The 27903-nt window shown below is 39.1% G+C and overlaps 1 protein-coding gene across 3 annotated transcripts in view; it reads right to left on the bottom strand.

Annotated features, from left to right (window-relative positions):
* Positions 1–14421: 14421 nt before the first annotated feature.
* Positions 14422–27903, bottom strand: part of CEMIP2 (cell migration inducing hyaluronidase 2) — a 67549-nt gene continuing 54067 nt past the window's right edge. For all 3 annotated transcript variants that reach the window (XM_069476402.1, XM_069476405.1, XM_069476404.1), the window contains 6 exons: positions 26443–26625; positions 23954–24173; positions 22372–22470; positions 19167–19321; positions 16696–16799; positions 14422–16407 (listed from right to left, as the gene is read on the bottom strand). In XM_069476402.1, coding sequence (XP_069332503.1) covers positions 16211–16407; positions 16696–16799; positions 19167–19321; positions 22372–22470; positions 23954–24173; positions 26443–26625 — 958 coding nt within the window. In that variant the 3' untranslated portion in view covers positions 14422–16210. The remainder of the gene's footprint in view (positions 16408–16695; positions 16800–19166; positions 19322–22371; positions 22471–23953; positions 24174–26442; positions 26626–27903) is intronic.

Here is a 27903-nt window from a genome sequence, read left to right as displayed (position 1 = left end):
TTTCTTAATTGGCCTTTCTGGAATCTTTGCCTCTATTCAGTCCTTTAAAGTAAAGTGTTCCACTCCGTATTCATTTCTGTATTATTTCATCCCAAATCTATAATTCCAACTCTAGCCCGGGCTTCAAACAACATTTTGAATAGTCTCCTAGAAATCCCCATCTAGACAACTTACAAAGACCTCAGTCTACTATATTGCAAACTAAAATAAACTCCTCTCTATTCTGACTGTCCTTCCACTCTGATACTTAGTTAGGAGCACAATTATCTACATTCCAATACAAGTGAGAAATCTCAGCATCATCTTCCACTCTTCCCTCTTCTTCAACTCCAACAGTAACCATCACCCAGTCCTATCACATCTAACCTTATAGAGTCTCTTAATCTGAATCCTTCTTATTCTTTTTTATTTTCATCCATTTCTACAAATGTTTAATGAACCCATTCTCTTGGGGATGGTTCTCTAAGGGGCCAATTGTACCCCTTCCCTCCTTCTAAATTTAAAACTGAAAGGTATACCCATTCTTTGGATATATAGAAATAAGAGAATGTCACTTAGGTCTGCAACCCAAATGAGGCTCCCTACCACTATACACACAAATACACACAGGCCTGTGCACATGCACACCCACACTCATACACACACAGCCCACCTCTGTCAATGATAAATCGGAAAGTGTCTCAAAGTTTCTGGCCAGACATGGTGCACATCACTTTCACTTATTAGCACTGGTTAAAGTCAGTCATGTGTAACAGGTACAATGCACATTATCTGGGTGATGGACACACTTATAACTTTGACTCAAACTGTACGGAAGTAATTTATGTAACCAAAATGTTTGTACCCCCGTAATATTCTGAAATTTAAAAAAAGTCACGTGGCCATACTTAATCTCAAAGGCAGACAGAGAAGTACAATCCAAATATAGGCGTAGATGTGTGAAGAACAGGAGATATTCAGTGGATAGCTTGAATAACTACCACCATCATTCTAGTGTTTCAATGTCTCTAGTGGGTATACCTTGCTCACAGATTAAAGCATACACTTCTCAGCGTAGCATTCCGGGCTCTATATGGTGATCCCAGTGTCTATTTTCAGCTTAATTTTTCCTTCTTTGTGGTCACCAATGCTCCGGCTACACTAAATTTGACTGCTTAAAATTCTCTGCCCTGCCGTTCCCTCTCTAGCCTCCAGGTGTTTGTTCACACTCTTCCCTCCACTAGAAACAACCTTTGCCCTTACTCATTTTCCATCTTTTTTCTTAAAAGTCATTTCCTCCCTGAAGCCTTTTTCTTAGGCAGGATTAATCCCTCCATCCGTGATCACATTTTGTTTTTACGCGACTCCTTCCTTCGCTAATTTATTTTCTCAAGAAGCAAACCCTGTGCCAGGAACTGTGCTGCAGTAAAGAAAAGGGCATAGCTGCAGTCCTTGGAGGTTTATTGCCTAGTGGGGGAGAAAGAAACATAACAGGCAATTATAGTACAGAAGTTCATATGCCACTGGGAGAGAAGTGCGGGGTGCTATTGGAGCCCAGCAGCCAAGAAGAGATGTGGGGAGGAGAAAGATCCAGGCGGAGAAAAGCATGTATGAAGGTGCAGAGGAGAGAACTTGTAATGAGTTTAGGGAACTGAAAATACGTACTTAAATGCAGGGGAAATATGTGGCATATGCTAGAAAGCAAATTGAAGACTGAACCACATATCTTGAATTGGAGAACAAGATGATCCTACTTCCTACTTCCATGATTCATCAGAATAACTGGTTCCTTAATTTGGCCTCCTTGATCTATCAGTTTCTGAGAGGGGTATTCCTCTTAGTCTTGGAAGGCTGCCTCCTATTACTGTGTTGTCCTTTTTTCCCTATGTATTTTGTTGCTTAATATTCTATTAGCATTCTACTAATATTAGTATTTTTTAACATTGTCATATTAACTTCTTTGATTATAAATATTCCATTTTGTCTGCTTTTATTTTTAATCATTCCATCATTTTAAGGTATGCTTATAAACAGCACATAATTATATTTTACTTTCTAATCCAAACAGAAATTATGAGAGTCAATATTAGAAAAATGGGTTTAACCTGTATCTACTTTTTGTAATTAATGATATATTTGCACTGATTTCGACCATCTTACTTTATATTTTATTTTTGGCTATTCTTTCTTATTGTTTCTCTTGTTTTCTTTTTGCTGTCTTTCATTAAATAAATCAATTTCTTAAACTTCTTTCTTTTCACTTCCCACTTTAGAAGTTATGCATTTTGTGTTTAATTTTAGCATACATTCTTACATTTATAATATGCTGACAAAGTAAAAGTTAATCAGTATTTCTTTTCTCTGCTGAAAAAGACAAGGACCTTAGCACACAGTAATTTCCTCCAAACTTCCTCTGCCTCATGACTTCCAAGTTATTGTGGAGTATTTTATTTCCAGCTTCATTTGAAATGCAAAACACAAAGACAGTTATCCTTGTCATTTTATAGGAATTACGTTTTTGAATTTTGTTCTGTATTTTACTGCTTCCTTTGTTTGTCATTGCTTCTTCTTTCTTTTTTTATTTTTATTTTTATTTATTTATTTATTTATTTTTTTTTTGAGACAGAGTCTCACTCTGTTGCCCGGGCTAGAGTGAGTGCCATGGCGTCAGTCTAGCTCACAGCAACCTCAAACTCCTGGGCTTAAGCGATCCTACTGCCTCAGCCTCCCGAGTAGCTGGGACTACAGGCATGCGCCACCATGCCCGGCTAATTTTTTGTATATATATATTTTAGTTGTCCATATAATTTCTTTCTATTTTTAGTAGAGACGGGGTCTCACTCTTGCTCAGGCTGGTCTCGAACTCCTGACCTTGAGCGATCCACCCGCCTCGGCCTCCCAGAGTGCTAGGATTACAGGCGTGAGCCACCGCGCCCGGCCTGTCATTGCTTCTTGTACTTTATACCTTCACTCTGCAATCATTTTTCTTCTTAATGAAGTGTAGTCTCCATGGCTGTTTAGCATACCATCCTCAGACTTGGGTATCTGGGGTCCCTGACTTGTAACCCAGGACTTTAGGCAGAGGGTCCCTCTGGCTCTCCATCCACAATGCCCATTGCCAAGAGCCAAGAAATCCACACATCCACCATCCCCAAGAGCCAAGAAGACATGCCCACCTGGGCATGCACCTCTTGTCCTCTTCTGGACCATGTTCCAAAGATCCAGGGCCCTGGGACTTCCTGCCCAAATGACAAATCTACACTGCAGTCTTTCAATGTAGATTTCTGGTCCACATGGAACTTGATTTCCTGCCCACTGATACTAGTTCCTTTCTAGTTTGCAACATGTACACATTTTCTTTTATTCATTTTGAGATCAGTTGTGTGTGTGAATATAAAAATATGGTATCTAAGAATACTTTATGTTTTGATCAGAAGTGTTGGTAGGAAGAGAGGGAAGTAGATTTTGTATGTGCAAAATTGACTGCCTTAATCTTAATTTTACATGTATATTAAAATTTAAGTGAAATAAAATTAATGAATTACATTAATTTTAAATTTTAAATTAAATTAGAATTATTTAATTATAAATTAAATAAATCCTCTAACTGTGGCTTAATCACACTGTGGACTAGGTATGATTAGCTCTATGATCTGGGTCAAATTACTTTATTTTTTTGTGCTCCAATTTCTTCTTTTAAAAAGGCACTTGGCGTGGGTTGCACATAGCGACTTCCTTCCAAAGGATATAGCACGGAAAAGTGGAGAGAGGGCAAGAGAGCAACTTTACAGTTGAGAAACCTCACAAATACTATCTCAAATAGGTGATCAAGTTTAACAACAAAAGTGACAAGTCATGTTACTAACATGTGCATTTGATACAATGTGATGAGAATGGTACTTTTTGCAATCTTCCTCACCAGAACCCAGTCTAAACATGAGAAAAGTATCAGACAGACTCCAAGAAGGAACGTTCTATGAGATACCTAACCAGTCTCTTCAACATTGTCAACGTCATCAAAAACACAGGAAAGTCTGAGAAACTGCTGCCACTTAGAAGAGCCTGAGAACACATGACTTATAAATTCAACATGATATTCCAGATAAGATCATAGAACAAATAAAGGACGTTTCTTTAAAAACAGAAAATCTGAATAATATATAAAGTTTAATTATTATATCAGCATTAGTTCATTAATTATTACAAGTGAACCATACTAATGTAAGATGCTAATAATACAAACTAGGTATGGGGTATTTGGGAACTCTCGGTAGTATCTTCACAATTTTTCTATGAATATAAAACTATTCTAAATAAAAGTCCATTAAAAGTTTTGTTTAAAGGAAGCAATTGGAGGAGATAATTTCTAGAAGCATTTTTAGTCTTAATGTTCTGAGATTTAAATATAATGAATCTATAAGTATAGTAAGTATAGAAACAAAATCTCTTCTTAGAAATAGGAAATTGGATCATGCAACCTCAACAGTGTGTATCCATAAATTTTGTGTCATCATTTCATATATATTAATAGTATTCATTTATGACTTGTCTACACAGCATTATATTTTCTAAATGTATTCATATTGATACAGACATAATTCATTCATTGTAGCTGGATTATAATAGTATAATGTATGAGTATACTATGATGTATTTATGCAGTCCTGCAATGATAGACATTCATGTTGTTTCCAATTGTTCACCAATATAAACATAGCAATGAATATCGTTGAACATGTTTACTGTACACATAAGAATTTCAAAGATGTATGTATAATTATTGTAGCACATATACAAAGCTTTTAGATACTGCCAATTTCACCAACTTGCTTTCCACCCAACAATGTTTCCCACAGTTTCATTTTTCCTACATATTCACTAACCCTTTGAATGATATCTCATTTTTTAAATGCATTTCCCTTGACTGCTAACAAAGCTGAACATCTTTTCATATGTGTATTTGCCATTCAGATTTCCTATCCTGTAAATTGAATATGATTATCATTTGCCCATTTTTCCCTTAGTTTACTTTTATTTTCCTTAATGATTTACAGAACTTCTTTATATATTCTTGATACTAATCCTTTATTGGTTATACTTGTTACAAATATCTTATCCAAGTTTGTGGTGTGATTCTTGGCTTTGCCTATTGTATCTTTTATCATACAAAAGTATTCAACTGTGCTATGGTCTAAATGTTTGTGTTGCCCCAAAATTCACAGGGTGAAATCTAATCATCAATGTGATGGTGTTAGGAGGCAAGACCTTTGGGAGTTGAGGATGCAGCAAGAAGTCTCCATCTCTGAATCAGGAAACAGGCCCTCACCTGACAACAAATCTACAGCACCTTGGACTTCCCAGTCTCCAGAACTATGAGAAATAAAATTTTGTTTACAAGCTACCCAGTCAATGGTAATTTTTTATAACAGCCTATACATACTAAGACAAAAATTGGTACCAAGAAGTGAGGGTGTTGCTGTAACAAATAACCTAAAATTGGGGAAATGGTTTTGGAACTGAGTAATGGGTAGAGGCTGGAAGGGTTTTGAGGTGCATGCTAGAACAAAAATCTACATTGCCATGAATGGACCATAACAGGTAATTCTGATGGTGGCTCAGAAAACAAGGAGAGCTGTAGAGAAAGCCTGAAACTTCTTAGAGAATACCTATAGACAGAATGTTGGTAGAAATATGGATAGTAAAGGCTATTCAGATGAGGTATCAGATGGAAATGAGGAACATGTTATTGGAAACTGGAGGAAAGGTGACCCTTGTCATGAAGTGGCAAAGAACTGGGCTGAATTGTGTTTATGGCCTAGTGTTTTTGTGGAAGGTAGAATTTGTGAATGATGAAATGGTATATTTGGCAGAAGAAATTTCTAAGCAAATTGTTAAAGATGCAGCTTGAATTGTCTTGCATGCTTACAGCAAAATGTGAGAAGAGAGAAGTGATTTAAAGACCAAATTTTTAATCAATAGGAAAGGAAAACTTAAAAATTCTCAGCCTGTGCATATTATAAAAACTGAGAAAGTATGTTTGAGAGACAACACCAAGGGTGTGGCCAAGTGACCCTTTGATAAGGAAATTGGTATAGATTGGCCAGGTACTATTCATCAAAACTACAGAAGGAATGACCCTGAAGGCACTTTGGGGATCAAAGCTGGCACTCCCATCACAGGCCCAAAGTGCAAGGGCCTGGACGACATAGCAGTTTCAAAGGAGGAGTCACCGGTACCCAGGGGCCCTTGGTACTCTCTGCCTGGCACTGCTGCAAGGTTCTGTTTCCTGTACTCTGTCACCACACTCCCTGGCTACTCCAGGTGTGGCTCTGGTGGCCCTGGTTCAATGTGCACAGCACCCAGCAGAGCTGTAAGGGTGTGGCTCCCTCTACCTAAATTTCAAAAGATGCCCTGGAGAACCTGCAGCCCAGGCAGAAAACAGCCATGGAGCAAGGTCACTACAGAGAGCCTGCACAATGCCTAGTAGGGCCGTGGGGGCGTGGCCACACCAGGACCAACAGTTAGGGCCACTGGCATGCAATCCCAGCTGGGGAGAGCTGCAGGCTCAAGACGTAGGCACAGAGCCACCATGTAGGTAGGGCCACCAGAGTAATGCCATGGGGGTGGGGCTGCTCAAAGCCATGAGAACAGGGCCACCACCCAGTGGGTCTAGAAAGTAGAAAGTCCACCACACTGGGCCCGGAAAGCAGAGCTTTGAGTCAAAGAAGATTATTCTCAAGCCTTAAGGTTTTGCTCAGGATCCATTACCCCTTTCTTCTTTCCTATTTCTCCCCGTTAGAATGGGAATGTCTATCCTATTCCTGTCCCACCATTGTATTTTGGAAGCACATAACATGTTTGCTATCACAGGCTCCCAGCTGGAGTGTCTTTTGTCCTAGAATGAGTCATAATTTCAGCCTCACCCATATCTGATTGAGACTTTGGATTTAACTCTAAAGTTCATGCTGGAACACGTTAAGACTTTGGAGGCTATTGAAATGAAATGAATGTATTTTTTAAGTGAGGACGTGAATTTTGGTGGGCCAGGGGAGGCATGATATGGTCTGGATGTTTGTGTCCCCCAAAATTCATATATTGAAACCCAATGTGATGGTGTTAGGAGGTGGGGCCTTTGGCAGGTGATTAGGTTATGACGGTGGAGTCCTCATGAGTGGGATTAGTGCCCTTATAAAAGAGGTCCCAGAGAGCTGCTTTGTCCCTTCCATAATGTGAAGACACAGTGAGAAGGACCCATCTATGAACCAGAAAACAGGACCCCATCAGACACTGAATCTTCTAGAGCCTTTATTTTAGGGTTCCCAATCTCTCTTTTTTTTTTAATGGAATCCTTGTTGCTAGGACTTCCCAATCTCTAAAACTGTGAGAAACAAATTTCTATTGTTTATAAACTACCCAATCTATTGTATTTTGTTATGACAGCCAGAATGGACTAAGACAAATTGTAATCTAGTAGAATTTTTCTATTTTCTTTATGATTTGTGTTTTTTAATGTATTGGTGATAACCTCTATTTCAATGTCAAAATGATATTTTCCTATATTTTTTCCTGATAGTTTTATAGTTCTACTTTTGACACTTAAATATTTAATTAATATAAATTTTATTCTTCTTAATGATGTGGAGGTAGGGATCTAGTCATATTTTTTTTCCACGTGGAAAACCAATTATTCTCAAATTATTTATTGAATAGTTTATCCTTCACTCACTGATTTGTAATGCCATCTTTGTTACAAGTCTATTTCCGGGTTTTGTGATTCATTCTACAGATTAGGTTGCTTATTTAAATGCAGATTTATGGGTTTCAACCTGAGATTTTAATGTAATCCATCTAGAATGGAGTCCATGAAACTGCAATTTCAACAGTAAACCCACGAAACTGATAGAAATGGCCCATAAACCTCACTTTAAGAAACACAGTCCTGGGCTTTGGTAAACAAGAGAGAATGCCAGAGTCCACAAGATAATAGTCTTTAACACAGGGATTCCTCCCCTTTATAACCTGTTCTCTTTCCATGTGGTATCTGAGACTTTCACACCTGCTATTCAACAGCCCATTTTACCCCAGTTAGACTGGCAGAAGTCTAACCAAAGAGGCTAAACCCTCACTCCCTTTAAACTTAGAAACCCACACTAAGCAGATGGGTATATCTAAGTAGCCAACTTCCCCCTGGTAATTAATAGTAGACTTTACCCTTGAAGCAGGACTCTTTCTACCACACACACCAGTGTAACATTATTTTTGTAGCCCTCAACAAGATAGTATTAGTACGACAAATAAACTCTCACACACATACACACACAAAATAACAAGGAGGGTAGAATTTGTTTAGAAAAGTATTCTCTCACTAAAGCAAACTCAGAAATTCAATGATTAGATAGACTCCACTGGCTCTGACGTGCTAATTTAAGGGTAGAAATAGTTAATAGCAAAAGTAAAAGAAAACAAGGGTAAAGCCATTCTTCTTTCTCCTCATTACTTCCCATGTCATTATTCTGTAAGTCTCTAATTGGCTACCTTTAGGCTTCTTATTAATCATTTGTCTTCTGTAAGCAGATAAAGTTAAAGACCAAACAAAATTAAGAGCTTCTTGTGTTATTTCAATCAACTAAGTAGCCATAATATAGGTGCTGAATTGATAATTTAGAAGTTGACTATCCAAAATATCCAACAATTATACTTGCTAATGGACTTTAAATCCAATTATTTTAGATAATATTACAGTAAAAAAAAACTGAAATCAATAAATTAACTCATTTCAAGGAATTTGAAACAAAAGTCAGAAAATATAGACCATCAATATGACAAAATCACCCCTTCCCCCACCAAAATAATTTTGTGCTTGTAATTGACCTTCTTCCTGTGACTAAACCTGCACAGGAAGCCCCTAATCCTTATGATTCCTAATCTTGTTTATGTATCATCTATCCACTTGGGTCCTTGCTTAACCCTGCTGGCATGTGTTTTCAATATAGGGCTACAACAAAGAAAAGCTGTAATTACCAAATCTCTTTCTTTCAGCTATTGAAATAGGTGATTTACAGAAAAGCAAGACACTACAAACAAAGAATTTTCCAGCGCTTACAGAGCACAGGTTCCAGGAAGATATGCTGGATAAATATGCTTTCTTGTGGCCAAGACCCTGGGCCTGGAATCTTAATGGATTATGTTTCAGAGCCAGGTATTGTTACTCATTCAGTCTCTGTGTTTTGTGAACACTGTTTAAGTGAGATGAAAATCACAGTATTATCCATAACCTTCCTGAAGATGATCAGAAGAGATTCCATTCAAATATCAGTACTCATATCCTGTAGATGGTATTGACTCCATTATCCAGGGACTGGTTCTCCAGCATGTGAATTTTCCAGATTTGTAACTTCCTCTACACCTAAATGACATCAGCCATATAGGTCAGTGTGCTGGAGGGCAAAAGTGCTTTAAAAACCAACCAGATCTGATAAATAAACAGAAATTCCAGGTACACATTACTTTGAGCACTACAGGTACCATGGGCAGACCTTAAAGTGGTGTTGCTGCCCAAGAGTAAATTTGCTTTAGACATAAGGACTGACCAATTTTGAATTAGTTTAGCAAGAGCTAAGGATCCTGAGGGTTGGACAGAGAACATGCGAGCAGAGGTGGTGAGTTACAAAAGAGATCTGGAATGTGGTCTTCCCAGTATGACAAGGGCCCCAACAGTGGATCTGAGGGGCGGGTGGCGGGGGTAGGTGTCACTAGGAAGAAACGGGACAGAGAAACACGGGAAGCCTTGTTGCCAAAGGCGCTCATTTTCTAAGTCCTTTAACTCAGCTTCAGCTTGTTATATAAACCTTAGCTTTGAAACATTTCACTCCATGTTAGCATTTTTTTCCTACTTGATAGGAAGGAAGAGAGACAACGTGGGTGGTTAAAAAACTGAGAGATAGTTAGAAATGAGCTGTTTCTATTCCCTGTTAGTTTATGGTTAAAAGGGATTGGAAGAGACACACTATCCGCTGAACTGAAGTTTCCCCTTACAAGAATGAAGAGCAGAAAACTACACAGAACAGCTGCAGAACAGGGTGCAGCCACATGTTTTCATTCCGGAGGGTTTTTTTCACGTTTCGTAGCTCTAGTCCACACACAGCTGGTTTGCTGCGTTACAGTGCTGGTGCAATGAGGGCATAAATGCAAACCTCCTGTGGATGCTCCAACCAATTCACAAAGCAACTATTGCCCGGCCTGAGGTCCTGTTTTCCAGATACAAAAAAACTGAGTACCAGAGTTGTGTTAAAACTAAGGCAGGGGATTTGCATAGGGTATTCTTAATGGTTACCAAACCTGGAATTATCTCAGAATCTTATTTGAAAATATATAGATTCCCTAATCCTTAGCCCTCAAAAAACTCCTAAATTTGAATTCACATGCCTGGAAACATAGGGTTTTTTTTGTTTTTTTAAATAAACCATCAGGTGTTTCTGATAACCAGCTGTGTTTGGGAGTCATGGCTGTTCTCATTTAATGCCGCCTATAATTTCACAAAAGTATTAACAGTCCCATTTTATAGATGAGAAAGCTGAGGATCAAAAGGAGTAGGAAGCTGCTCAAGCAAGCCCACTAGTACAGAGCCTAAGCTGGCATCAAACCTAGGTGGGTCACCAAAACATCTACTGTACCTACAACAAATGACTGTGTCGGGTGCTTCTCCCAGACTCCAATCCACTAACTGCTCCGTAAGAACTGTGTTCCTTAGAAAGCTGACAACAAGCATATTTTTGAAGGAGGCAACAAGTTTTGTCGTGACCCTTCCCGTCAGAACTCTCTTCTCCTCCCACCCATATTGGGAGTCAGTGAGGCTCTGGCTCCTTGCCTCCTGAAACTTGCAAATCCTTCATTCTCCCACGTTAGAAACCTACCTTCCCTCAGAAACCGGGTGTTAGTGATCAATGTGGGCTGGTGGAAGAACGTGAACCTCCTTTGCTCAACTTCTCTAGCAAGGCTCAATTTCATTATCCCCCAAGTCCACTCAACCACCTCCAACTCTCTATGAAGTTCATGTATTAAAAGGCTTTTGCTTACAAAGCAAACTACTTGTATGAAATAATTCATTCTACCTTTTAAAAAATATGCATCTACAATTACCAGAGCTTGAATGAATGTGAAATAACTACAGTGGATATAGTTTCATCAAAAAGCAAAGAAACCTACGTTTTTGTTAGACTGTGCAGCCTGTGGCCAAATGCAATTTTTTCCTTAAAGTCCTTAAAATAATACCAATAAAGAACTTGTAGAAAACAAAGGATGGCTGGGATTTCAGAGTAGGAATGATTGTAGCCAAAAGAATGACTGTAACAGTGAGAATTTTAAATATAATACAGAGAGAACTTAATCATGGGCTCAAACCTCTGTGCCAGTAACAGCCACACCTTCTGCTGTGTATTAAATCTGCCTTCCATTAGTTTTTTAAAGTTCTGGGGAAGACAACGTAGCTGGAATCATCAGGGTAAAAAAAAAAACAAAAAAAAAACCACACAACACTTTGAATTTGTTCAGATGTGTTCTCTATTGAAGGGAGAGGGAGAGAAAGGGCTCGCTGCATGTTATGGGGTTTTCAAACTTTAGCGTTCATAAGAAACACCTGGAGAGCTTGTTCTACAATTATATTCCCAGCTCCAACTCCCAGAGATGCCAATTCTCTGGTCTGAGCTGGAGCTTGGGATTATGCATTTTCACCAAGCACCTTAGGTGATTCTGATGCAGATTTTTTTCCTTAACTTGCTATTTTAAAAATTCTCAAAATGCAAAGAAGTTCCAAGAACAGGACAATGAACACTTGTATTTCCATCACCGCCATCAAGGGTTGGTAAACTTTTTCAGTCAAGGGCCTAACAGTAAATAGTTTCGGCTTTGCAGGCCTTGTGGTCCCAGTGGTAGCTACCCAACTGCCACTGCAGCACGCGGACACCCACAGTTAATGCATGTGAGCAGGTGAGCTTCGCTGTGTTCCAACGAGATTTTTTTTTATGGACACTGAAATTTAAATTTCATAGACTTTTCACCTCATAAAATTATTCTTCTTTTAGCTTTTTCCAACATGTTAGATTAAAAAACATAAAAACCATTGTTAGCTCCAAATTGTAGGCAGAGAGCCTACAGGTCATAGGTTGTTAACCTAGATTAATCAGTTGTGACCATGAAGCCAAAGCTTTTGTGAGGATGAACTTTAAACTTACCGCTTTTCACATGTTGACTCATCATTTTGTGCATCTTAGAAAAATTACAAAAACACATCTACGGGCCGGGCGCGGTGGCTCACGCCTGTAATCCTAGCACTCTGGGAGGCCGAGGTGGGTGGATTGCTCGAGGTCAGGAGTTCGAGACCAGCCTGAGCAAGAGCGAGACCCCCCGTCTCTACTAAAAATAGAAAGAAATTATATGGCCAACTAAAAATATATAGAGGAAAAAATTAGCCGGGCATGGTGGTGCATGTCTGTAGTCCCAGCCACTCGGGAGGCAGTAGGATCGCTTAAGCCCAGGAGTTTGAGGTTGCTGTGAGCTAGGCTGACGCCACGGCACTCACTCTAGCCCGGGCGACAGAGTGAGACTCTGTCTCAAAAAAAAAAAAAAAAAAAAACACATCTACGAAGATGTTTTCTGACCTACCCTTTGTTGTATTTTCAGATAAAACATTTTCATGGCTCACCATGGCTGGTATTTTTGGATGCCTATGGGGCACAGTTGCTCATTTAGAAATCACAGTTCAGCCAGTCATTCTCTAATTATACTACATGAAAAGCGTGTGTGCCCTCATCCCCATCACCAGGACCTAATTAAACATCCTTTTATCAGCTTCTCCTACTGAGGATAAATAAGGGTAAAAAAACCCTCTCTCTTCCAAATGACTCAAGTAGTGCAGCAAGAATTGAACAGCATCTTGTCATTTGTGAGCGGGGAAGCAGGAATGGCTTCGCTTACATTTTTTTTTTTCTCCCTGACCTTTTGTTGAAAATTAGCTCCAACCCAGAGTGGCTGTTCACATTTCCAGAAGATTGGGTTAGAACCAAGAAAGACTAACAACAGTAATAATACAAATCTGTTACCCTATTAAAGGTCTTCACCTCCAGGGGAATTTCTCAAGTTATTAAACATTGTTTAATAAGTACCTGAAAGCCAAACAAGAATTCTGGAGGTCAATGCCAACTCTGCATCACAAAAATCAACAAACATTGTCATGATGGAATCTATGTACTGTACTCACCTACTAGGAGCAGCAGGAAAAAAAAAAAAAATTTGAATTAACTAAGTGCATTCCTTCCTATTGAAATGCCTTTCCACTGGACTCATCCAAACATTATCTCATCTCTGAAGGAATGAAAACCTACAGTCCTTATCTGAAGCGTTCACCCTCTATCCATCTCCTCATTGCCCCCCCTTCCTCAAAACGAAAGGAGCCCACTTAATGGCAGGAGGATGCGTTCTCTCCTGTTGAAATTAGACAACAGGAGTCGTAAATCCCCCCTTCCCAACCTCCCAGTCTAAACATCAGCTTAGTGGCTGCTTTGCAGTCACAGTCCATGAGACAGTGTGTCTGCCTTTCATCTTCCCGCAAGCACTCTCTTCCAGCTTCTGGACATAACATATGGCATGCTGACTCAGGTGCGGACGCGGGGGTCCCGCAGCAAAGACCTAAACCCCAGTCTGCCGACATAGGAGAGCTCTCTGGGTTTCTCATCAGCTGACTGATTTGTGGACGGCCACGTTTCTGGAGCTCAACCAATCGCCTCACCTGATGGAAAATGCTTATGAACTTATAAATCACCTTTGAATATATTTTCTTGGTAGAAACAGAACAGATTGCTAGCTCCCAATTGCCTGAACTATGTATACCGGCTTATGGGACCAGTTGAATGATTTGAGAGGATTAAAGACTAAGAACTTTAAAAAGTTCTACTAAAAAGAGACAGTATTGACACGCTTTGTTTAGAGCTGGGAGTTCTGTGAGTAATCTAGGGATCTCAAATAAAAATAAATGCAATTTTGTTTTAGTCACAAAAAATTATAGACTGAAGTTGAACAGTAGGCCTATTATACTAGCACAGTGGTTCTGAAACCTGGCGGCATGTTAGAATCACCCAGGGAGCTTTAAAAAAAATTCCAATGCCCAGGCTGCACCCCACACCAATTAAATTGGAATCTGGGGGGAAGGGGGTGGAGTCCAGGCCTCCATATTTTTTAAAGCTCCCAGGTGATTCCAATGTGCAGCCAAGGTTGAGAACCTCTGCATTAGAGAATATGGTCCCTACCCTTTTGAAGCTTAGTCTTACAAAATTTACTTGGTGGACAGTTTCTCTTCCTCATTTCTGCCAATAACTTCTTTACAGCTGGAACCTGCAATTTAAAAATTTATACATAGAGCTATAAATTCACGTACACACATATATAAAATCCATGCACACATATTTTTATTTATTTAACTTAGGCCCTGATTATTAGTATATAAAACAGAAAAACCAAGCGCCTTGGTAACTTACATATCCTCTCCAAATCTTTAAAGAATCAAACTCTAAAAAACACACATAAAAGATATTTAAGTCATAAAACACACACACAAACAAACTTTAATCACCTTCAGGAACCATGATCCAATAATATATTTCATAGGTCAGATCTCATTCGTCAATATACAAAAAAAAAACAAAAAAAACCCAAACTTTGATTAAGACACGTGCCCTGAGCAAGAGCACTTACAGTTAGAAAGGTTTATCGGTAGCACTTTGAGGTAGCATATTTGTAAAGTAAAAGTCACAGAGCTGCTCTGCAGTTTCTCCCAGATGCAAAGGTACAGGCCATCATCAGCCTTTGCCCTTAGCAGAGCAAAGTGGATTTATACTCACTGCCAATGCCAGCCCAAACACACCCTACCACCTCCCCCAGGCTATCCCTCCACTATACTTCATGCACTGTGGGTTTAGAAAAACGTAAAGATAGTTTGATGTTTCTTTCCTCTTGGTGTGGCAGCATTCCAGGATATGGAGGCCAATCTCCTTTTGCCACCTGCGATTCTCACCGGCAGGAGACACACGTGCCCAGAGGAGAGGGAAATTGGGCATCATGGCACCCTTTTCAATTAGCTTTAACAATTTAATTAAGAGTGATTCACTCCTTTAAGGCTACAAAGAGGTTCATGTTTGAACCTCAATGATTCTGGCCCTTAGAAGGCTCTCCTTTCTTCCTTCTCTGGGTACAATCCTTTTGGAGTATCATTAAGCTTTCTGGGATTTTCCTGGCAGGATGGTGAACAGAAGAGCTTAAAAAATATCCACACACACAAAAACAATAACAAAAACCCAGGGGCAAGAGCAACACCAAGAACAGACTTCCTTTGTGCAAGTTAAAACAACACAAGTTTACAGTTCAGGAAAATGGCCTGCTTCTTTTTTTTAAAAAAAAAAAAGTCAATTTTCAGCTCAGCTCTGCATTTGAAACACAAATATACAGTCAAAACAGGCTAAGGATTAAAGCTGCAAAAATGGTCCCAACAGCCCCAGACCTTTGGTGCAGGTCAATTTTTTGCCCAATGATCACGGATTAAAGGAATTTCTAATCCCTATGAGCACTTTTGTCCCAGTATACTTCCTGTCTGTAAGTTGAACCCTTAGAAGTCATCAATATACAAATGAATAAAAATAGCACATGTCCAGGCAAAAAAGGGCATGAGCTGGGCCTGAGTTGCCACTTAAAACTCTTGTCATTCAGCATCATAAAAAATCCTCAAAGGCTGCCCAGAAACAGGGCCCCAGGCGTTGCTGAGCATGCCAGCCACCAAGTCAACTGCTGCACAACACAACTGCGCGTGAGACTTCAAGTATCCAAGGTGCTACAATAGCTGGTTCTCTAAAGGCTTCAGGCTGACTGTCAGAAACCCCCACCCCACCAGGTCGCATTGTACAAACAGTAAAACACCGCTTGTGGTCATTACAAAACACTGGGGTGGAGGGGGAGGAATTTGGAGGCCAGCCTTACAAATACAAATAATTTCTCTAACATTTTGTACAACTAGAAGGTGCATGAGCTGGTATTCAAGCAATGACTTTATACTCTTTCTTTTCTCCCCTTTCTGTATCAAACAGGAAAATGGTTCCATTGGGTTAACAGTGTCATCTTAAAATGCCATAAATTAAATAAGTTAGTTCACATTTTTTTTTCTTCCCAGCACTTAAGTTACAGTTAGTCTCTAATGTGCTTTTGAAGCTAGCTTTAACAGTTCCAAGTCTCTTCTGCGAACGGTGCCTGCTCTGGGACAACCATATTCGTCCAGCTGCAAAGGTAGGAATTGTTCAAGCACCCCAAGGCCCTGTCCAGCAGGACTGGTAAATAGCTTAGTCCATGACAGCTTCAAGGTTCCGCTGAATCCCACAAATATGGTACTCCCTGAAAAAATAATGCAGAGGTGAGCAAAACAAAGGCAGCTATTTAAAAAACCCTACACTTCCTTACCTCAGCAAATGAACTCTTACCCACCCACCTCTTGCCCCAAATAACAAACCACATCCCAACACACTTCCTCTAACACTGTCTCCTTATTTAGAAATTGTCTTAATGATACCCGCTCCAGAAACACAAGGCCATGAAAATGGTCTGGTAGCCAAATTCCACCAGAAAAAGTCATATGTTGTTGGCCCCCTAAGAACCTCATAGAATAATAATATAAATACAAACCTTTGTTATAAAGATGAGCTGGTTTGGCTAATCCCAGAGGTACTAAAGAATCTGAAATGTTCAACTGTTTTATTTCTCCTCTTGTGCTCAACAGAACAATTGACCTGTACATTAAAGTTAGAAAATCAGTGCCAATTTCAATCATTCAGTACATTTTTACTGAGTACCTTTCTGAACAGAATACAGAATAGAAACACTAGAGAAAAGCAGAACTCAGAAAAAAGCCCAGATGCTTTTTCATCTCTGCTATTACAAGGTCCCACTCTTCTGCCCCACATGGAACTTCTCATGTTGTTATTACAAGGGAAACCAAAAGTAGGGAAACCAAGTCATTTGGGTAAGTTCACCTAGTGGACAGCTTGGGACACTGCTCTTTTGGGGAACAATCTATTATAACATTGGAAGACAGTTTAACATTGGACGATATAATATTGGAAGATAGTTTTATTTTGTTTCAGATGCTCTATTTATGTTCTATTTATTAAATGAATGGATAAACACAACTCTAAGACAAAATAAAATCTGTTCTCCATGGTTTGGTTTAAATTGCCATCTTTACCACACAGTCCATGAACACACATACTCAGATCTGTTTGTGGATTCTCTATTCTCTTCTTCTGATCCCTCTCCTCTGCCAATACTAGGCTGCCTTAATTATTATGACTTTGTGGTTTATTTTAATATCTGATAAAACAAGCCTCTTGTGTTATTGTGATTTGTTTAAAAATGTTTTACTACTCTCTAACATTTGTTCTTCCAGATAAACTTCAGTGTCCACTGTCAAGTACAACAGAAAAGCAACCTATTGGTTCTGTTAATGGAAATGCGTTAAATTTACAGTTTAGGAAGAGTGACATCTTTACAATATCAATTTTTCCATCCAGAAACAGAGAGAATCTCTCCTTTTATTCCACTCTTGTTGCATATCCTTTAGTAATGTATTTGTTTTATTAATGTGGGTCTTGACATTTCTTATAGTTAAGAGGCTTAAGTTTTATATCGGTATGGGTTCTTTGTCCTGGTCTTTCGAAAGCAGTGGTGACTTAATTCAGAATCAGTGCAGAGGACTGATGACAGCCACCCTGCAGACCGGACCTTCTTCAACAGGTCACAAGTAGCCATGAGATCACTTACAGCTCACCCGCCCCAACCCACCCAGCCCCTCCATACACACATGTGCTCAGTCTCCCTAGAAGTCACTGCCAGTTGCCCCATAACTTCTTAACACTTTATTAAAACACCACACACACAGTTGAATTTTTACAAACTAAACATATTTGTGTAACCAGCATTCAGATCACAAAACAGCATTATCAGTATCTCAAAAGCCTTTGCGTCCCCTTTCTAGAAACTACCTCATGACTTTTTAATGTATTGGTTTTAACTCTTAAATCTCTAAGGTACTTTGCAGGACTACGACGTTGTCCTAAATACTTGTGGTGAGATTTATGTCCCGGATGGTTTTAGGGGAAGTGAGTAAGTGCATATGTTTTCAACATTAAGGAAAAAATCTTTAAATCCTTAAAGAATATGGAAGCCCCACAAGTGTTCTATCTTAAACCAGAAGATAGGACTAGACATACATATTAAATATTACACCCAAATAATCTAATGATTTCCTGGGACTTATGAGGATCTGGTTCTGTAATCTACAAAGAGCATAAGTGATCAGAAAATGATTCTAAAGCTAGACAGGCTTTTAATTTCTGGGAAGCTTATGTTCTTCCCTAATGGCTTCACTAAATGAAAGCCTGTGTATAAATCAACATCTGGGGCAAAGCCAAGGGGCAGAAAGGACCCTGAATTCATCTCCTTGCCTCCAGGCAGGGTCTGGCCAGCCCAGAAAAAGGAAGGTTTCTCTCCTGTGCACCTTTCTTCAGAGACCAACAAAGAAAAGCAATCAGACTAGCATGCTTAAAAGAGAGACCAGACACTCAACCACTTAAAAATCAATTTATTCTTTTCTAGCCATTTCCAAATGACCCAGGTGATGACTTGGGTCATCATTGTACCCAGTCATGGTATAATGCTGTCCGAGAGTCCACCAGTGGGACAGTTGGCTGCAAAGGTAAACTGCCTGGAAAATTATTTCAAAACGGAAAATAAGCCTCTGAGCAAGTTGGGTGCAAAGTAGATTAATTTAATACTAAAAAGTGGGATAGAAATTTTCCAAACAATGAGATTTTCTCCTTCTAGGAACCCTCCCTATCATTTGCAAAATCTTCGAATATCCAAGTTCTGCCATTGATAAAGCAATAGCTTGTCAATGACAAGCACCTTAGGCCACACGGGCATCAATCTGAGGTAGGAAAGGAATGAAATACCTGTCACAGAGCCCTGAGTGCCCACAGAGTAAAAGATCTGGTAAACAAAATATAAACCAAAGCTCAGAGTTAACCAAATGTTATCTGTTTGGCGCACTCCACGTCCTTAAGGTGGCTTGTTCCCATTACAGAACATGTTTGACCTACCTTGGAGGGATGCCTGTTTTTAAATACTCTTCCAAGCGACTGACATCAACAAGAGGGAAAAACTTTTTTTCTGTCAACCGGAATGGAACGCTGCATGCATCAACAACGAGCAGGAGAGCACCTGCACTTCGGAAGGCAAAGTCGGTGCCGTTGACCTGAGAATACAAAAATGACTTCTGCTGTCATCACCATTTCAAGAACATTTCCGGGATGACTCATCTTTCCGGCTCCTTGTCTCTATTTTCTGAACCCATAATTCATTTTATATTTCCAGGATTCAAACTGCGTATTTCACTCACTCTTTCCCCACCAATGTTTGAAATTGTGCCTGTGTTCTATAGACTCTGCCTTAACTGATCTTTGCTGCCTGGAGAAGATGCTCTGAGCAAGGCATGGTGGCCCCCACCCAGCAAAGCTGGCCGACTCGCTCTGCAGAACTCAAGGCCTTCATTCTTACACATACTCTCTCATCGGGGTCAAAGCTTTGGAAGTCAGTGATCAAGTGGTAGCCTCTGTACTGCAGCTCAGATAGCTCACTTATTGTCACCTTAGTTCAGGGGGAAAAAAAAATATATATATATATATACATATATATATGTATGTATTTCATGCCTTGACTCACAGAAATTCCTCATTAGAGTTTAGGTTTAGAATATCATAGAAGTCCAGTTGCTTTATCTCCTTCACTATAAATATAGCTCTCCCCTGAAATCAAAATGGCAAAGTGGTCATTTCACTGGGATTTAAGTACAAGGTCCTACTATATTTGGTCTCACAATTATTGTGAGCTGAATTTCCATAGTCATCCTCTTTAAAAAATGAATAGTTTGTGACCTTTTCAAGAAAAAGGAATTCCAGACATTTCCAAATATCATGAATTCCTCAGCCAAAAGGGAAAAAAACAAAGAGTAGAACTAAACACTAATTAAACCCATAGGCACTGTTTCTGTTTATAAGGTATAGAATTATAAACTATGCTAAAGGCTAACAAAGAATAAATGTTCTCACCACTGCACCTGTCCTTGCTTGGGGAAATTAAGATATTTAAATTTTACTTCTAATCACTACTGATCTCACTGGAATTCAAAATTGCCTTTTAGCTATGTTTAAATTGTGCTAATCCAGTGAATCATTCTGGAAGTGCTTGAGGTAAGCTTTATATGCAGAAAGACTAGATGGTATTCTTTTGATTTTTTAAAGTCTCAATACTTAAGAATTGAGATCCATTTAAGAAAAAATTATGTGACAATCCTCAACACACTCAAACTGTCCCCAGGAAAAGTACCCCCCAAAATTGTGGCTTAAAAGAAACAGAAAACTTTCCATAAAAAGTAGAGCAAAGCCTGGTACGGTGGCATGGACCTGTAGTCCCAGCTACCTGGGAGGATCACTTGGGCCCAGGAGCTCAAGGACAGCTTGGGCAACATAGCAAGACCCCATCTCAAAAAAACAAAAACAAAAACCACAAAAATACCCACTAAAGCAATGCCAGGTCCTAGGAAAGAATTTTCAGATAACACATGTGAAAAATATTAGAGCTATGTATGACAAAACACAGTACTCTATGATTTTCTAGAGTCCCAGGGACACGATGTGCAGCAGTGGAGTCAAGCAATGTCTTCAGACCCTGGGGAGTAGCCTGCTTGAAATTTTGTTTTTTTTTTTTTTTTGGCAAAACAATCTATGCATCAATCTATCTATCTACCCATCTATTACCTGGTGATCTATCTATCTATCTAGTATCTGGTGAGCTACCAGAGCAGCAAGATCCAGTACCCACCTGCTTCTCCCATGCAACCCCCTCCAAACACCAGCCTAGCAGGGTGAGATCAGGTTCCTCATGTAGCCGACTACATTCACATGCTGAGCTAACAAATTTCATGCCAATAAAATTACATCATAAGCTTATTACGAAATGCAGGACTGCTGACAGAGGGGAATAGGTATAAATACAGACTTCAGGAATCTTTGAGCAACATTTAAGTAGAGATAGTCTTAACTCAAGGGTAAAACATTCTGGAGCTGGGTGGTGGTGATGGTTACAAAACCACACGAATGTACTTCATACCACTGAACTGCTCACTTAAGAATGGTTAAAATGGCAAATTTTATGTTGTATTTTACTACAATAAAAAAACTGATAAAGTAAAATTTAATTTTGTCCACATATATTTGGATTTAAGATTTATGTTGCCCACCACTCAAAAAAACTAAGTTCTAACGAGACCACGTGAGACTAGGCACGGGCCCTGGCTGGGTCCTAGTCAGAAGGCTAGACACCTGTCACTCAAAGAGCTCTTCATATGATGGCACCCAGATCAACTGGATTTTGGACAGGCCATGTATGATGAGACTTGTTCCCAGTGGCTAACTTGGCTCTAAATTCCAGTGTTGACACCAAGACTCACATCTATTCTTTCATTAACCCAGTAAAAGACAACTAACACTTTGCATCTTCACTTTCCTCATCTGAAACATTGGGGCAAACTTAAAATAAAAGGCAGAGATTTTAAAATCGTTATTTCCCATATCTCAAACAAATTACGGTTTTCTATGTCTCGATTGCCTATGGCAACTATTTTTAAACCAAAGACGCCTTTCCTCTTATAGAAATGAAATCTGAGTCACTTGTAATGCTCTTACTGAATAAAAGTACTGTGAACAAATTTTAATATCAGCTTCAAAGTAATCAGTAAACACAATGTACTCAGAAAAAAAAAACTTTAATAAAAACATTTATTTGAAAACACAAATGTTTGGGAAGTATTTATAGCTCTATTGTATTGCTTGTCACCAATAATCAAAATGTGATTACAAACCAGTGATTATTGCCAGAGACCTACTATGGTCTGAAGGTTTGTGTCCCCCCCCAAATGCATATGTTGAAATCCTAATCCCCAAGGTGACAGTATTAGGAGGTGGGGTCCTTGGGAGGTGATTAGGACATGAGCGTGAAGCCCTCATGAACAGGATTAGAACCCTATAAAAGAGACCTCTCGACCCTTCCGCCATGAGAGGATGCAGCAAGAAGGCGCCATCCACCCAGGGGGCGGGCCCTCACCAGCCACTGCACCTGCTGGAATCTGGGCCTTGTACTGTCCGGTCTCCAGAACTGTGAGAAATAAATTTCTGTTGTTTATAAGCTACCTAATTTATAGTGTTTTGTTATAGCAGCCAGAACAGACTAAGACCAAATGGTACTTACAGAAATAACAGACGGGTCTCCACGCTGAGTTTCTGCTTTACTGGGTGACTGGAATTGCACAGGGAGGTAGCTTTTATGAGGATCACTAGTAAACACCACCTAGACAGGGAAGAAGTTCCATATTTATGTCAACTGTAGTTTCCCCCAAAGGTTCCCTCAATATAAACTCAATTATAATCAAAGCCGGTGACTGTATTTCTTTTTCTGAACTTTTTGTACATATCTCATGACCTAGAATTCCATCTTGATATGCTTAACACAGTAGATACGTGTTCCTCATTTGCTGGAACAATCCCAGTTTCAAATAAGTGTAATCTTGTTAATCGAATCAATTCAATAAATGACTAAATAGGCTGGGCATGGTGGCTCATGTCTATAATCCTAGCATTTTGGGAGGCCAGTGTGGGAGGATTGCTTGAGGCCAGGAGTTTTCAGATCTGCTTGAGCAAGAGCAAGACCTTTTCTCTACAAAAAATACAAAAAATTAGCTGGGCGTGGTGGTACACACCTATAGTCCCAGCTATTTGGGAGGCTGAGGCGGGAGGATCGCTTGAGCCCAGGAGTTTGAGCTTGCAGTGAGCTATGATGATGCCACTGCACTCTAGCTGGGTGGAGGGAGACCTTTTCTTAAAAATAAATAAGTAAACAGATAGACAGATAAATGTGCTTTCCATTTAAATCTTTGTAAAACTTTCATGCAAAAACAGGCACAAATCTTTTTAAGAGTCCTTTTCAGAGCATTTATCCCACAATGGAGCTCAGTCACTCTAGAACTGAGAAAAGAAGTGTAGATAACAAAGACTACCCTGTTTAGAAACTTTTAGTGGCTTTGTACATGCCCAGGTCTCAACTCCTCTCCGTGACCCTCAAAGCGTTGCATGAATGGAGCCACGCCTTGCACACAGGCCCCGTGTCTCTCTATTCCATTACACTCTGCAAGGCCATCTCCTCGCTTGCCCACAAGCACTGCACCTTCTTTGCTGCCACTCTGCCTTTGCCCATGCTGTTCCCTCCCCAAGAATGCCCTTCCCTTTTCCCTCTATTCCTCCAAATTACTTCTGGTCTCTAAAACTTACCTCCTCCTCCCTCCCTCCAGGCTCTCTTCTCATTCAAACATGTTTTAACTCTCACACAATTTAGCACTTAAAAGTACACTGTCCTTATAACTCAATGATAGCAACTTCACTGCAAGAACAAATCATCATAATGATACTAAGCAGCATTCAGAAGCTGGACGTTTCTTTGGTATCTCAAGTTTGGGGTCAAAAATTCATGGAATTTTCTTACTAACTCCTCATAGACGTGTGTTTGGTTTTGAAATTCAAAATATAAATTCCCCCTTGAATTTCCAAGGCATCCAGCATAAATTGATGTTATCATGCGGGAAAGTAGCTTTGTTATAAATTTGAACTAGTTTGCTTCTTGTGGGCATTACATTCTAGCATGGGCCAAAATTCAGGAGACACCATGGAGTGTTTCTAAATCGGCAAAACAGATGTGTCAAAGAAAAGTGCTCCTATTGCAAAGAAACTCTTTGACTTTTTCTCCCAGGCCACACAACCCACTTTTCTTCCTTGTTTACCTGCCGGGTCCCACAGCCTTTACAGAGGCCAGTGAGCATGGACGGCATCCGCTTGACGGCTGCGGGCTTTCTGTAATACTGAGGGTACGCTTTGGCCATGCAGTTACTGATGTCTTTTGAGTCTGTTGCTGCCTGGATCTTGACTCTTTCGCATCCCTGAGATGAACAGTAACTGTGGCCATCCCTGTGGCTTTTGGCTTTGAGATACAAAAACAATAGCCTGCACAAAACAGAAACCAATCCATTAGTTAGACTTACTGTCCAAAACTTATAAAATCCCTCAAATCAACTCATGGCCAAAAGGGATATTTGTCCAATAAAGTAAATTTTCCTTAACAGAAAAACAAATTGCAAAACTAATAAAGTTATTTCTGTTTTCTTTCTATCCTTCAAGGGTCCTAAGTCAAACACAATACCACTTTAGAAAATATTTTGATACCCTGATGCAGTCATTCTGGAAGATACCAAATTTGATTTCTGGTTTGAATTAGTTCAATGGGTATTTTGGGAGGATGGAATTTGGTCTGAGTCAAAAATTCCTTGGAAAACTTTATACTTGTGTTGAATTTAGGATTCGGTAAATTGATGTGGTTCATCTTGTTTTTGTCGTTCATAAACCTTTTTGGTTTAAGGCACAAAACTGGAATAATAAAAACAGCAACTCTGACTTGTTTGGCTAAGGCCAAGCCATAGTCTCAAATCAATTCCTGTGATGTTTACCAAGAGCAGATGGGTCTGGGGTCCTTCTGTCTCTATTTAGGCCAAAATCAGGCAAAATGAACAGTTCCACCCATTTCTGAATAATCCTCCTACTGCTAAGATGAAAAGTCTAACTTTTAGGCAGCACTTCAATGTCTGTCAGAAAACCCAGTCTTTCTAAAGCGAAGGAAGTCAAGATTCTAAAGGACTTGATCAAATGTGATCGATTACCAGAGATGAAGAATTCACATTTTATGATGAGGTCAGTGAACAATGCAAAGTTGCAATTATGGGGTAAAAATCAGCCATTGTCACAACATCCAATAATTTTAACACATATACATAAGAAATGACAGGGACTTAATTAGGCATGGGCCTTTTGATATGTAATTAAAATCATCAAAATGAATAGAATTAAAAAGAATTAGAACCTCAGAGGCTGAGGGATTCTTGAAATACCCAGACCAGAAAATATTCCCTAATCTTTTTTACACATTTAATCATTAATCTGTGGCCACCAGACTGTCTTTATAAATTTGGCTATTCTGTGTATTTTTGTGGAAAGTCATCTGGGAATGTGGAAGTTCTGACATCTACAGAATAAGAGTCCAGGTAGGTTAAGTCTAATTAGAAATTGAAAATCAAAGACAATTAGGATAAAAAAACTTTTAGGCTGATCACACTGGCCGCTGGGGACCTGCAGAGCAAGTGAGTTGCATCTGAGTCAAAGGATACAGGCACTCAAGGACTGCGTCCCAGCTTCCTTCCCCCAGCCAATCTCACCACCCTTCTCCCCACTTTGAATTTTCTGCCTTTCTACAAAAGTGCCATGCCACATTCTTCCCTGTCTCCATGCATTTGTGCACACCACCCTTTCTACCTGGGACAGCTCACCCATCTCTTTTTCCATCTCCTCCTAATTGTTCCTCAAGAGTTAGCTCCAGGGTCACCCTCTCAGGATGTCACTGGTTACTCTCAGCTGAACTTCTGAGTTACCCCAAAAGGCACATTGAACATCCCACTACAGGACTTAAAGCATTTAAACCTTTTGCTCTCTGATTACTTGCTCTGCATGTCCGCATCCTTCAATGGACTGTGAATTTGCAGGAGAAATGTGTCTTCTTCACATTGGTATCTTTACAGTGCCTAGACAATGGCATATAGCGGGAAGGATGCACAAGGAGGGAGGCTGATGGAACATGCTACTTGCTGGAAGAGTACAGGAGAGGAAGCCTACCATAGCCCACAGGCTGACAGATGTAACGGGATAAAAGCAGACAAAGCCAACAGGACCCCCGGAGAACAGGATTACATAAAAAATGCAAAGATGCAGCCTAGAGAAAGTCGAAAGCAAACATGCCACAGTTACACAGGGATTTTTTTTTTTTTTAAACTCAAGGTCAACTTGAAAGATAGCCTTAAGTCAGTAGGAAGAGAAAAATGAGCTTTTCACTGAAATATGAACTATATAGCACATGTAAATAATCGTCTATGGAGCTGTTATAGAAAAAAGTTATTTTAATTTTCAATTGGGCCTACCGGTTCTTCATGGACAAGGACAATTTCTCTCTATAATTGCCTTAATAGGTATATGGCAAACATCTTCACCCGCTTCCCACTGCCAACTATAATTATCAGTCATTTCAGTTTCCCTCTCAACCTCTAACAGCAATATGCAAGGAATTACCCACATCGGCTGCTTTCCTAAACAGCCACTATGCTGAAGACTAGCAATTTTACCATTAAAGAAAAGTAGCAATAATTCTCATTCCCTGGTTCCACTGAATTACCCTGTGCCGGAGTCAAAATAGAATTTCCTCTCAGACTGCTTCCTCTGCAGTTCTTCCAGTGAATGCACAGGCTCATACTCGTCGATTTTGGATAATGAACCATTATGCCGCTGCAAAAATCCAAAGGTAACCTGAAAACTTGTGTTGGATGGATAGCAGAGGCCAACCCGAATCCAGTCATTCCTTTAAAGGAGAGACAATAAAAAAATTAATTCACACTTGAGCCACTCTCTTTTGAGTATTATAGCATATGGAAATTTTAGCCACGTTTTTTTTTCCTCCTTAAATTTCTGCTATCTGTTGCGCCACTAACAGTGGAAGTCCTGAACCCCAGCATACTAACCAATCATCCACCTTTAGCTGTTATGTTTTTACCATTTCTATTTTAAGGAGTTCTTATATCAAGTATTTCACACCAATGTATTTACAATACTATGGCCCACAAAAAATTCTTGATTTCAACCATTTCAGGGAATACGAATAAAAGTTGGATAAAACATTAACATTCTAAATTGTTAACAAATTAAGTGACATGATTGAGTATGGACATCCTAAGATAGAAACACTATTAATAATAGCCTGACAGTGGAAGTGTCACTGGTACACTTCTAAAGAAAACACTCTAAAGAATTTTTTGTTCATAAATATATTTATCTCTCATAATTATATTAGGATAAATTCCCAGTAGCAACATTGCTGGATATAAAGTTATATGACTTTTTAAAGCTTTTGAGGCATATCTTTAAATTGCCATAGTATTTTTACTTAATGTCCTTAAATATAAAATAAATTCTTTTTAAAAACCATTAAAAATATTTTCCCCTTTCTAGCATTTTCTCTTTTTTTGACCTTTTTTTATTGTGGTAAAATATACATACCATAAAATTTACCATTTTACCCATTTTTAGCTAACTAGTTCAGTGGTATTAAGTACATTCTCAAGGTCGTGCAACCATCATCACTATCCATTTCTAGAACTTTTCATCATTCTAAAAAATTTTTAAACAATATATAACGGGGCCTTAAAATTGTTCACACAGGTTTTACTCAGTAATCCTACTAAAGAATAATTAGAAATTCAGAAAAAAGATATAAAAGAAAACATAGTCTATGAGGTATTGTTTATAATAACAACAAAAAAAGGCAAGAGAAAAACAGCTTAAATGTTCATGGAAGAAGTGGGTAATTAAAAAAATTATGATACATCCAAATGCTCAGAAAACACTGAAGGGAAAGAGAGGAGAATACTAGAAATGTTTATAATGCCTCACTCTAATTAGGAAGATTACAGATTATTTCAATTTTCTTTATGTTTTTCTGTATTTTCCCTGTTTTGTTTAATGATGAAGTACAGCTTTTATAACTTTTAAAGTGTTATTTTCAGACATGGCACTTTGACAAAATCTATGACCTCCCTATAATTACATTAAATTCAGGGGAAAAAATTGTCCATCTCTTCAT

The sequence above is a fragment of the Eulemur rufifrons genome, chromosome 7 (assembly GCF_041146395.1).
Source record: "Eulemur rufifrons isolate Redbay chromosome 7, OSU_ERuf_1, whole genome shotgun sequence".
Lineage (NCBI taxonomy): Eukaryota > Metazoa > Chordata > Mammalia > Primates > Lemuridae > Eulemur > Eulemur rufifrons.
The sequence above is the reverse complement of the archived record's forward strand: the minus strand, read 5'-3'. Positions and strand labels throughout refer to the sequence as shown.